The sequence below is a fragment of the Lagopus leucura genome, unplaced genomic scaffold (genome assembly GCF_019238085.1).
Source record: "Lagopus leucura isolate 7727_CA_CO unplaced genomic scaffold, USGS_WTPT01 Super-Scaffold_100123, whole genome shotgun sequence".
In the NCBI taxonomy this organism is placed as follows: Eukaryota; Metazoa; Chordata; class Aves; order Galliformes; family Phasianidae; genus Lagopus; species Lagopus leucura.
The window spans coordinates 210,982-222,842 of record NW_024962328.1 but is presented as its reverse complement, the minus strand read 5'-3'; the positions used below and the strand labels follow the sequence as shown (position 1 = coordinate 222,842).

Sequence of the window (11,861 nt, the reverse complement as noted above, 5' to 3'; positions counted from 1 at the left end):
CTTCCCCCTCCCCCTCTCATCCAATCGCAGGCCGCCGACGCCCAAGGCTCCTCCCCTCTCCGCGCGCCGCGCCGGGCCGTGCGCACTTCCGGTGCGCGGGGCGGGGGCCGGAAGCGGCGGGTGCGGGGGGTGCTGGGCGGCGGCGGCGGCAGCGGGGCAGCGGGAGGTGAGTGCGGCGGATCCGCAGTGTCGCCACAGCCGGGGTCGCGGGGTGCTGCGGGCCGGGCGCTCTGCGGGGCGTGGCAGGAGCGTCAGGGCAGCGCTCTCTCGGCCGCGGCGGCGCTGTATCGCCGGTGGGGGCGGGCGGCCGCGGCGGGGATCCGCGCGGCTCCCCGGCCGCCCCCTGTGGCGGGACTCGGCCGTTCCGCGCTGCCCGCTCCGCCCGCCGCCCTCGGCCCCGGGGCGCTGCTCGCGGGGGGCGCAGGGCGGGGCTCGGCGCGGGCGCCGCTCCTCAGCGCTGCGGGACGGCCGCACCGCCGCTCCCCTCCTTTCTCCTCCTTTCCCCTGTCCTCCTCAGCGCTCCCTGCCCGGCGCGGAGCCTTCTCCGCGTCCCCGGGGAGTTCGGGGCACCGCGGCTGCCCCCGTCCCGTGGCGCGTCCCGTCTGTAACGAGTTCGGGAGAATTTGTTATTTGGCAGAGCTCAGATCGGCTAAGGTGAATTCTTCGAGGCGGTTTTGGTTTCCTGGACGCGGCAGATCGCAGCCGCCAGCGGTGGGCACCCGGGCTTCGGCGTTGCCAACAGGTGCTGCTGTGTGGCCGCGTGGAGCTCCGTGCTCGTCGGCCACCGGCGGGCTGCGCCCCGCGGCGCTGCAAAGAGGGCCTTCCTTTCTGAGCTGAACCGTTTTAGGAAAAAAAAATTATTTGGTCTTTTGGAAGATATAAACGCTGGAAGTCATCTGGCAGCTGATCCCCTGAGATATTCCAGTGTCAGCCTAGAATAAGCTGTGGTATGTTCCTAATTTAGTTCTCCCATCTTTACATCTCTGCTTGCAGAGCAGGAAGTAGCTGATGCAAACGTGTTGCTGACAGCGTTCCGTTGTGCTGCACCGAGGCGTGGGCTGGGCTCTGTTCTGGAGCTGCAGTCTGCGGCTCCATCAGACTGGGGCTGTGGCAGTTTGGTGTCTGCTGTTCCTCTGAGCGCCTGCTGGATGCCGGGGACGCGCTGACCCCGGGATGGTCTCTAAACAGGAAACTCCTCTTTAGGGTTTGTGGTGTAGGATTGGCTGTGTTGTTTTTACAAGAAAAAAACTCGTCCCTTTATTGCTCCAATTGCTTTATAAAGTGGTCTTGTTGATGAGAGCTTGCATGCTGTGCAGTGTGCTCAAACCTGTGTTCCCAAGTCTGCGAGGAAGTAAAGATTAGCTAATAAATTAACCAAACATGCTGTGCAGATTAATAGGCATTCTGCACCAGGGTGAAATGCACAGGCGTTTGCTGAGAGTCCGTAGCTTCCACTCCATTGGTAATCAAAGTTCAATTGAATTTAAACAAGACGTGGATTTAAGGCCTGCATTGCAGCCCCAGCAGGAAGGGCTTCAGCTGAACTCTGCTGCCGTCGCTGCACTCTGGCCCTGCGTGGCACAGCTCTGGGGCCTTTCCCTTTTCTGGGCATGGTACAGCGCAGAGCAGAAATGACTCAGATGTGATCGGTTCTCAGCTTCCTCTTTGAGGAAGGCTGGTGGCATCCCGCTGTGCGTTCTGAGAGCTGTGAAGTCAGTTTGTTGCTTACTGACAAGTTCCTCTGCATTCCCAACGGCCAATAGTTAAATTGCTGTTCAGGTGCTGCCCAGGCAGGTCTATTTGTGATCTTTTTTTCCCCTCTGTAAACGTTGCCTTCTCTGAATTGCATGTTCTGGCTACTGATATCCGTTAGGCTCTTGTCTGTGGAGCTGAACCTTTTTATTTTATCCAGGCTGGGTTTGTAGATCAAAAGAGCATCTACAGAGCACAGTGGGGGTGAGGCAGGATGGCTGTGTGAGGAGTGATGGTGTAGCTGCCTGCTCTAGCACTTGTGCTGCCTGCACGTAGCTCTCACCTCCCAGACCCTTTACCAAATGACTTCTCTTCCAAGTTGCTTTAATGCTGCCCGCTAAAGAAATGGAAGTGATTTTACCATCTGCCAGGCAGTTTCAGGTCTGCAGAGCTGGCACTGAGTGCTATGGGCTCATGGCTTCCCATCAGGGAGACCCAGCCGAGGTGCAGGACGGATGTGCCTAATGGCAGGAACCAGGACTTCGAGGAACACTTTTTCTAAGGGGCCTTAAGCCCAACAGAGTATCTGGAATTTACACTCTACGCCCTGTGCAACAGTGCGTTTTATTGCTGGGACAGGAACTGCTCTCCATCTGGACTTACTGGTCGTAATCCCGATTTGAATTGCAGTTTGAGACTGGGTAATGGGGCTGATCAGATTAGAGCCTGGTGTGGAATGTGGTGTGGATCAAGGGTGCAGAATTGCAGCTTTGTGCACCCAGCACTCCATGAACCTGTTGTCCTTCCTGATGCCCCTGTGTTGCATGCCTGTGTCCTGCTGTGCTCAAGGCATGGGAGAGCTTCCTTAGTGGTGCCTTTTTGGGGAAAAAAGCTCCTCTTTAAGCTTGCAAGAGTGGGGACAGGCCTTGCTGCTGTCTGCACTCCCACTTGTAGACGTGAACCCGGTTCTGGATGCATCCTGCTGCAGCAGGGTGCTGGTGGTCCTGCGGTCAGGATTTCTGCATCATACCGAGTTAAAAAAAGAAGTATTCGTTACTGCCAGCTGTGGGTGACCGCCCACAAGTGTCAGCCTGTCTAAACTTGATGCATCTGGAAGCCCTCCAGAGGCTGCTGACCAGTTTGATGCAGAGCGGCCACCCCGGCTCGCTGCTGTGCGGGCAGAACGCTGCTGCCTCCTCTTGGAGCTCACTGCTGCCGCAGGTAGGCGGCTGAGGTGTGAGAATGGCCACAGTTGATCTCCGACCGAAGCTTGTGAGCAGAAACAAAGCAGTGTTAGAACTGCAGGTTTGGGCTCCGAGGATCTGGTCTCAGCTGGCGAGCGCAGTTGGATAGCGCTGCCTTCCTGTTGGGCTGGGGAGAGCCTTCCTCAGGCAGGGCTGAGCAGAAGGAAGCCTGTTCTGGCCACAGCGGTGATTCACATTGTAAAATATTTTGACGGAGTGGTGATAAGATAAAAACACGGTTGCTGAATTGCTATTCCCTCCCTGCGTTCCCTGGGCATTAGTGTGCTCTGAGGGTGACTTGCTATGCTCCTCCATGCAGAGTCTTTACAAAGCAGAAATTAATGGAAAGCTCGTATTACGCTTCAGACTCCTCCAGATGAGAAGCCTCAGGTGATTTATGTGCCTAAGTCACTTTCCTGTGCAGTGCTTGCAGAGTAGATGCTGCAGTTCAGATGCCAAAGCCTTTGGTGGGAGCACAAACAGGGGCACATTGTTGTGGAAGCAGTTCTGCCATCTCAGCAGTTGCAGCTGCTCGCCTCGGTGCTGCCAGGGCAGCTCATGCCACACGCTGACGCTGTGCAGCAGCGATGCAGGAGCTGTAAGTGCTCTGTGGAGGCGTTCAGGGCTCCAGGAGGTCCCTGTGGACGCATTTGTAGAATTGAAACCCCGAGGAGCTACAGACTCCTTCTGGTAAGCAGTCATACTTGATTTGATTTGCTGTGAATGGGACTTTGGCCAATAATCAGTTGCACTGAGATTCTGCACAGACATTTGCTTTATTGGGTGGTGTCAGTGCAAGGCTGGAAGGTGTAAGCTTTAATATCCTTATAAGGTTAGCAGGCTTGTGCAGTGGAACAGGAACAATATAGCCATTAAGGAGTGACTGTGGCAATATAAAGCAGCCATGTGCATGTCCATTGCATAATCCGAAATCCCTGCTGATGTGAGAGTCTGTCTGTCACCGGGACGCAGCGCAGGTAGAAATTCTTCTGGAGCTGGGAGGGTTTGTCTCACAGGATCGCAGGCTGCTGCTAAGCCTTTCCGACGCTCAGTGTAGGATTCTGTACCGTCAGAGGACGTGAATCACTGCGGTCTGTCTGTGCAGGCTGAGGACATCGCAGCAATGGAGCGGCTGGTGGAACGGCTGGAGAGGGCCGTGGAGCGCCTGGAGACCGTGTGCCAAGGGCCTGGCATGTGTGGAGATGGCTCTTCCCCGGGTGAGTCTCGTGGCTTCCGGAGCACCTGTTGAGCACCAGCGTGGCGCCGGGCCTCGGTGGGATGTGCTGCAGAGCGGGCAGTGCCCTGGGGTGCGAGCAGGGGCTGCTGCAGGAGCTGGGGTGTGAGAGGAAGCGAGTTTCGTGGAGCTTACTGCGCAAGTGCACAGAGCTGTGGTTGCCATCCGGCCCCGACGGCAGCTTCCTGTGGCTGCAGCACTTCCCCTGCCTGTGCCCAGCTGCGCGTTGGGCTGCAGCCACCGCCTTCCCAACTCCGAAAAGTTCGGCTGCAGTGGGTGGGAGTGCAGCGGTTGTGGGAGCTCCGTGTGCCATGTGCTGATATCTGTGCTGTTCTCTGCAGGAGTGGCTCAGTATGTGCAGGCTTTCGATGCCATTCTGTCTGGCCCAGTAGCTGAATACATCACCATCAGCAAAGAAGTTGGCGGGGATGTGCAGAAGCATGTAAGGAATCCTTTTCTTCTCCCTCCGTTACTTAGCACTGTGTTGTCAGATGTTAGTCACCCTGAGGATGCGAGACAGTTGCCCAGATAACCTCTGGTGGATTGTGACCCACACACGAGATGAATACAATACTGTCTGAACTCTCTGGGTGCTGAGAACCTGGCTCTCCTCACAGGCCTTGGTCTGAGCTCGTAGGATGCCTGTGCGTTGCCCACCCAGAGAGCTGCACAGTTCTCATCAGCTTTCCCTGAAGATAGCTGTCTTCAAGGATGTGTTATCAAATTGAAGAACAGATTATGCGTGCCTTCAAATCAGAAGAAGGGCAGAGGGTTGATCTGGCCTAGGCTACGACATGATTTTTGTGTGTGGAGAAAATTATGGCAGCTCTGTGGATCACTAGATCACTAACACCTTATCTCCTTATGCTTCCCAGTGTTTAGGACACCATAACTGCCTTGTAAACTAGAAGGAAGGGACGGCGTGAGCTCAAATGAATGGCAGTGTTATGCTGGAGAAAATGGAAGCTCTCTCATGTTTCTCTTTATTCTCAGGCTGAGATGGTTCATGCAGGTTTGATGACCGAGAGGTCCCTTCTGGTGACAGCATCTCAACATCAACAGCCATCAGAGGTAAGTCTGGCAAATCACACCTTGCGTGCCCTTACCTGAGAGCACGGGATGCCTGCAGTTGTAGGGAAAGCTGGGACATTCCAGTTCCTCCAAAAGAGGAACCAGAGGAAGACCGGAGACTCCTGGATCAATAAGGCAGGAGTTGCTGAAGGTGTGAACTGTTGTGGGTGCTCACTGGTACTGGGCAGAATTCTGAAGGCTGATTTGTGGAGCTACAGAACGGGCGTTTTGCAGAGATGCAAAGAGATCCGTAGCTGTCAGAGCAGCACTGGATATCATCTCTCTGCTTCTGCCCCTCTCAGGTTTCACCTGAGCACCAACACCGTGACAATCACTGTTCCCCAAGATGCAAACCAGACAAGAGCTGTAGTGGGGTCTCAGTAGTGTGCTTTTCATTATGTGATGCTTCAGGCATGAAGCTCCTGAAGTAGAAAAGACACTTGTCTCTCTTGGATGTTTTCTGAATAAAAGCTTGGCTTTTAGGATTGATTTCTCCTTAGCAAGTAATTTAACACTTTTCTCTAGACTGCTAGCTCTCAGGAGGATGCATGAGTGAGAATTTGATTCTGAGTGCATTGGCTTTTCCTTTTTGGGAACTGTTTTTCCCGAGCAACAGGATCCCACCTTGCTTTTCTTAGCAGTTGTTATCTGGCTCAGTCATAGCTTCTTCTGTTACGTTGTGATAGCTGTGGTACTTTTCCAGTCACTGTAAAATATAACGGAAAATGTGTAATTGACTGCTCTACTCTGACCTCAGAGATCTTGTAAACACTTGCATTCAGTGCTCCAGGTGAACAGCATACAGAAACTGTCCTTATCATTGAAGTATTGAAGGCTGGGATTAACTTGAGAAGTAACTTGAATTCTGAAGTTGACAGGATGAGTTGAGAATCTTATGTGACTCCTATCGTAATGCAGGCTGTAAATCTCAAACTGCAAAAGCCTGCACAGCACCTTTCTTTAAGGGTTTTTGAAGGAGAAGAAACATCTGACAAACTGTTTTAGAACAAAAGAGCACTGGAAAGGCAATGCTATTTCTGTCCTTGTTACTAACAGCTTTGTCAGTGTTTCTTGGGTTGCACATGAGTCACAGTTCTTGGCGTACTCCCATAGTACCAATCCAGTGGGGAGCAATGACTTCAGCCCTGGAGAAGCTGGGCTGTGGGACCACACTCGGCTCGTGGGAGGGCCAGACCTGGGCAGGGCTGCAGCCACAGCTTAGGCCCGCTGGTCTTCCTCTGGATGAGAGTCATCTCAGCAGAGCCACTCACAAAGGCATGCAACTCTTCCAGAACAGCACCGATGTTCTCAATTGTTACTGTCCCTCTTGCCTTGCAGAATGTGTTTTCAACGCTTCTGAAACCGATTTCAGAGCAAATCCAGATGGTGCAGAATTTAAGGGAGAAGAACCGAGGCAGCAAACAGTTCAATCACTTATCAGCAGTCAGTGAGAGCATCCCAGCCCTGGGCTGGGTGGCCATGGTAAGAAATGCAGGGAAGTGGGCTGGTGGGAAGAGTCTGGCTGCTTGGTGAGCCAGCTGCCTCAGCTGCTTCATACCAAGATGTTCATTCTTCTTTAGTCTCCAAAGCCTGGTCCTTATGTAAAGGAAATGACTGATGCTGCCATGTTTTACACCAACCGTATCCTTAAGGAGTACAAGGATGTGTAAGTTCATCTCTTCTCTTAAAAGCATCTCTGAAGACAGCTAGCAGGGTGTGCAGGGCCTGTGCCGGTAGCTAACAGAGCTACCCTGATCTTTAATTTGTTCTTTTTTAAAGGTGGGCTGTATTTATAAAACCTCACCTAGCTGTTCATTCCTAATCCTCACAGTTGGGAGTCCTTGCATTCAGATTGCAGCCCTGTCCTGCTATTCTTGTCTCAGCATCATCTGGTGGCTGGACGGTTTCTCAGGGAACAAGTCTTGTCTCGGGTATGGGTCTTGTCAGAGTCATCAGACCCCTCAGTTTAAATGGGTTACAGTGCAGAGCAGGCCTGCAGCCTTTGGCCTGCAAGTGCAAGATGAATAGTGAGGCTAGAACTCAGTGCTGGAGCTGTGAGACCGCAGTGCTGGTCCAGCTGAGGCAGATATGTAATGATCTGTCTATAGTCCTTGAGCTGTGATGGCAAATGCACCTGCTGCCTCCGCATGACCTCCTTGTGTCCTCAGAGATAAGAAGCAAGTGGACTGGGTAAAGGCCTACCTGCGTATCTGGAGCGAGCTGCAGGCCTACATCAAGGAGTACCACACCACGGGGCTGACCTGGAGCAAAACGGTAACTGCTGAGCAGGCCTGCGGGCGCCTCTTGAGAGAGCACTGCTGGAGTACTGCAGTCCTGCAGCAGGTTGAGTTGGTGCGATGCCTTTCCTCCTGCCGCCTCTTGCAGGGTCCTGTGGCAACAGAAGGGGCCAAAGCGCCATCCGTGCCCCCCGCTGCAGCGGCTCCGCCTCCCCCCGGCCCTCCTCCCCCCCCTGCTCCCTCCCACCCCAGCTCTGGTGCGGACGACTCTGCGACCCGATCTGCGCTCTTTGCCCAGATCAATCGGGGAGAGGGCATCACGTCGGGTAAGTGGCGCAGCAGGCGAGCTGGGGGAGGGGGGCAGCCTCGGGCCAGAATGCCGTGCTGAGTGGCTACAGGACTGCCTTTTTGCTGCCATCCCTGACTGTACCTGCTTTTAGAAAGCAGGCTCCCCAGAACAAAAGAGCATCTGGTCTGAGAGAGGCTGGCAGCCAAGAGCAGCCCTGAGGCAATTCACAAGGACACAGGAGGTCCGTCTGAGCTGGTGTTCTCAGCCTCATCTGTCAGGTGTAGGCAGAGATTAATCGCTGGCTGGGGTGGAGATGGGGAGTTCTTTAGTTGCATGTCCTCCTCGAGTACAAAAGATGTGATCTCGTACTTGTTCAGATCTGCACAAAACCTACCCTCTTCATACGTTACCTGGTTAACATTCAGGACAGATGTGGAACAAAGGTAAGGTGCTTGGCTCAAGGCTTTTTCTAGCTACAGAGCAGAACAGTGAGGGCCTCCTGGTTCTGCAGTACTTCCTCATTAGCATCACTTGCATCCGTGTTTCTGGCTTCCTCTTTCACTTGTTTACCATTTGTGCTTGGGCTTCAGCCCAACCTCAGGAGCTACTTTCGTTCTGAAAAAATGTTATTGTATTGACCACTGCTGTCTGGTGTTTGTGAAACTGCATTACTGGAGGAAAGCTGGAGCTCAGGCCGGATTTCTTTTGCAGGCTTAAGACATGTTTCAGATGATATGAAGACCCACAAGAATCCAGCACTGAAGAACCAAGGAGGTCCTATAAGAAGTGGACCCAAGCCTTTCACTTCTTCCAAACCAGCTTGTAGTGTTAATCCCTCCCAAAAAACCTCTCCAAAGCAACCTGCATTGCTAGAATTAGAAGGCAAAAAGTGGAGAGTGGTGAGTGCGTGGCATCAGTGTGAGGGTTGGTGGGATGGGAGCTTTGCAGCAGGGGAGGAGAGTCTCCTTTCTTGTAAGAGACATTAGCCTGATACATGCAGTTTGCTTTTAAGGGAGCTCCACTGTCGTGCTGTGCTGATGAGTTGGTCTGCATTCTAAAAATAAGGTGCATTTCCCTGCCTTTCCAGGAAAACCAGGAAAACGCCACTAACCTGGTAATCAGTGACACAGAACTGAAGCAGGTAGCATATGTTTTCAAGTGCACAAATAGCACACTCCAGATCAAAGGCAAGATCAATTCCATCACCCTTGGTAAGTAGAGCAACCCTGAAAACTGTATTTTTGCATGGTGTTTTTTTTGCAGGTTAGATCTCTAAAACCTTTCTGTGAGCTACCCTGTCTTATCTTTGCAGATAACTGCAAGAAGCTAGGTCTGGTGTTTGATGATGTGGTGGGCATCGTAGAGATAATAAACAGCAGGGACATCAAAGTTCAGGTGAGTGTCGATGCCCTGCTCTCTGCCTGCAGTGCGACTGCTGCGCAGGGTGCCGGTAGCACCTGCCTCTGGGGGAAGCTGGATTTCTGGAATAACAACAGGCATCTGTGAAAAGACTGGGAAAAAAAGCACCCGTCCTACTGCTGTGCAGCTGAGGCTGCCCCATCTTCAGGAAAGGGCTGAACTGTGCCTCACTGAGCTGCTTCAGGGACTGAGATAAAAGCCTATGTGAGGTGGGCAACAGGGCCAGCAAGCCGAAGGAGGAGGTCAGCAGTAGAATCTACTCTGATGCCACTTTTGATGTTGGATCCGGGGCAAGCAGCTTGCCCAATCTTCCATTTGGTTTTGTTGTCAAGAGATCAGAACAAGAAATAACCTTAAATTTTTGCCAGTGGTGGAAGTCCTTGAGTTCAGTGTGTCTGTGGGCAGAGGGGGCAAACCTTTCCCTTGAGGACAAGGGCCAGGAGCAGGGCTGCCCTGCTCACGATCCTCAGTGCTCCTTTGCTCGCTCCGTAGGTAATGGGTAAAGTGCCAACGATCTCCATCAACAAAACAGACGGTTGCCACGTGTATCTGAGCAAGAACTCCCTAGACTGCGAAATCGTCAGTGCCAAGTCCTCAGAGATGAACGTCCTTATTCCCGCCGAGGGCGGTGACTTTGTAAGTGCCGGTTTGGACCTCGGCTGAGGAGCGCCGCGCGATTCTTGCTCTGAGGCCCACGGGAACGGCCCACAATGGGCCACAGTTGGGATGAGCCTGGAGGGATGGTTCTGGAGTTGCCATTCTAATGCTAGGCTTGGAGGTTGTGAATGACAATTAGATGCTAAAATCAGCAAATGGGGCTGTTTCTCTTTACAGTGACTGTGTTGTGAGATCTGCTTCTTCCTCAGGATCGTGGGGGGGACAGAACGGGAGGTGTTTGTTGGTACAAGAGGGGACGTAACACATACATTAAAGTTCCTAAAACAACGGGAGCAGTTACCAGACTTGGTCATAAACAGACTCGTGACAACAGATTTCTGTTCTTACTCTCCAGACTGAATTCCCTGTCCCAGAACAGTTCAAGACAGTGTGGAACGGTCAGAAGCTGGTTACCACTGTGACAGAAATTGCTGGCTAAGCAGAACGGCTCCAAGGCTCGTGCCCTCCCTGGCTCTGCTGTGGGACAAATCTGCTTTCAGATGATTCTCTTAGATTTCTCGTACCTTTCTGCTCTCAAACTGCTTTTCTACCCGAGAGACACGGCTACCTGCCATCACTGAAATACCTCTGGCTGGGATTTGGTATAGGTGACGGGCCAGGTGTTGTCCACATCTATTAGCAGGAAGGTTTATTTCCCCCCTCCCTTGTCTGATCTAACTGCACCAATTAATCATGTCAGATTTTGGGTGAATTCAAAGCCAGTACTGGCAGCTGGCTTTCAGAGTGTTGTTCGGTTTCTTTTTTTTTTGTATTGCCTTCAGGCAAATTGATCCTGTGAGAGGAGTGTTGTTCCCTTTTTAACAAATGATGTCTGTTGGGGTCCAGAAGTACACGGTTGCTATTGCAAATATCTGAAGAAGGTCCTGGAAGCTGCCCATTCCAGCTCTTTATACTAACCAGTGGCATTACAGGACTTGGGAATGGCTTTGTTGGACCAAAGGCTGAGGACTTGGACCATAGCATTCCACCCCGATTTCCCTTTCATCATTCCTATTAGCTCAGTGTGTTTCTGATTGTGCCATGACAGGAGGCTTTCTATTAATCAGTGCCACAGGAAGACTGCGGAGAACTAACTGCGTTTTTCCCCTCCAGCAGTCTTGCTGGTAATTTGGAGCTGAGCATCTCTTCCCATGAGCCCTCCACCTTCTCAAGGGAGGCTTTGTTCCAGGGCTTCCTGCTCTGAGCAGCTGAACTCAGGTTCAGTCTTCCAGACAGCTCTGAACCTGTTCCTCCTGCAGAGGAAAGGTCTCCTTCATTCCAGGGTCAGTAGTGCAGTATTGTAAATTGCCCAAGTGGGATCAAATCAGTTCATTGCTCTCTTCCTCGTCTGCAATCAGTCACCAGAGGTGAATCTTCTCAGACTGCCCTTTCCCCCGTTGCTTGGCTTTTTATTTTGATGGAAGCTTGTAGCCTCTGTTCTGTAGCACTGGAACAGAGAGCTGCAGCTAAGACATAGTACTGTATTGACCCATAAAGGGAGCTGCACATGCTTTGACCTTCATTTTTCCAATGCCTCGGGTGGCATAAGCATATCTTAAATGCATTTCCTCTGTAAAGTGTCAATGTTTCTTTCTCTAGGACAAGACTTACAAAAATATGCAATTTTTTATTTTAAGACTGTCCTGTGACTTGTACTCGTCTTCTCCTGAGGCTTGTGGAAAAAAACCTTTCTTATGTACGTAAGATTATACAGAAGATAGAATAAAGTTAATGCCAACTTGCTCATCGCAGCGCCTGGTTTCTGCTCCGTGGAGCTCAGCAGGAAAGATGCCCCCTGCTGCCCGACCCCTTCTGGGTTGCACAGAGGATGACTCGCACCACGGGGAGCTCAGGACTCAACTCCCTTTGTGTCAATTTGACAGTGGTCTTCAAATCACACCCTGGCTGGTTTTTTGGGTTTTTTTGTTAGATTCAAGTTCTTTATTGATTTCAGTTGCTGTTCCAAAGTATCTAAAACAAGCCATTAGTTGAAAATGGTTCAAGCTGTTAATACTTAA

The 11,861-nt window shown here is 52.0% G+C and overlaps 1 protein-coding gene across 3 annotated transcripts; it reads left to right on the top strand.

Annotated features, from left to right (window-relative positions):
* The first annotated feature begins 130 nt into the window (after positions 1–130).
* On the top strand, positions 131–11,589 carry CAP1 (cyclase associated actin cytoskeleton regulatory protein 1). 3 transcript variants are annotated; one of them, XM_042887825.1, is made up of 13 exons: positions 131–166; positions 4,042–4,153; positions 4,512–4,612; positions 5,164–5,241; positions 6,580–6,723; positions 6,822–6,907; positions 7,410–7,515; positions 7,627–7,804; positions 8,479–8,666; positions 8,855–8,978; positions 9,080–9,162; positions 9,679–9,822; positions 10,199–11,589. In XM_042887825.1, exons 2-13 carry the CDS (start codon positions 4,060–4,062, stop codon positions 10,280–10,282), a joined length of 1,410 nt encoding a protein of 469 aa, XP_042743759.1. In that variant the 5' UTR covers positions 131–166; positions 4,042–4,059; the 3' UTR covers positions 10,283–11,589. The 3 variants fall into 3 exon arrangements, with proteins under 3 accessions (XP_042743759.1, XP_042743758.1, XP_042743760.1); XM_042887824.1 differs by lacking the exon at positions 131–166 and adding an exon at positions 3,360–3,626; XM_042887826.1 differs by lacking the exon at positions 131–166 and adding an exon at positions 3,681–3,913.
* Positions 11,590–11,861: the final 272 nt, after the last annotated feature.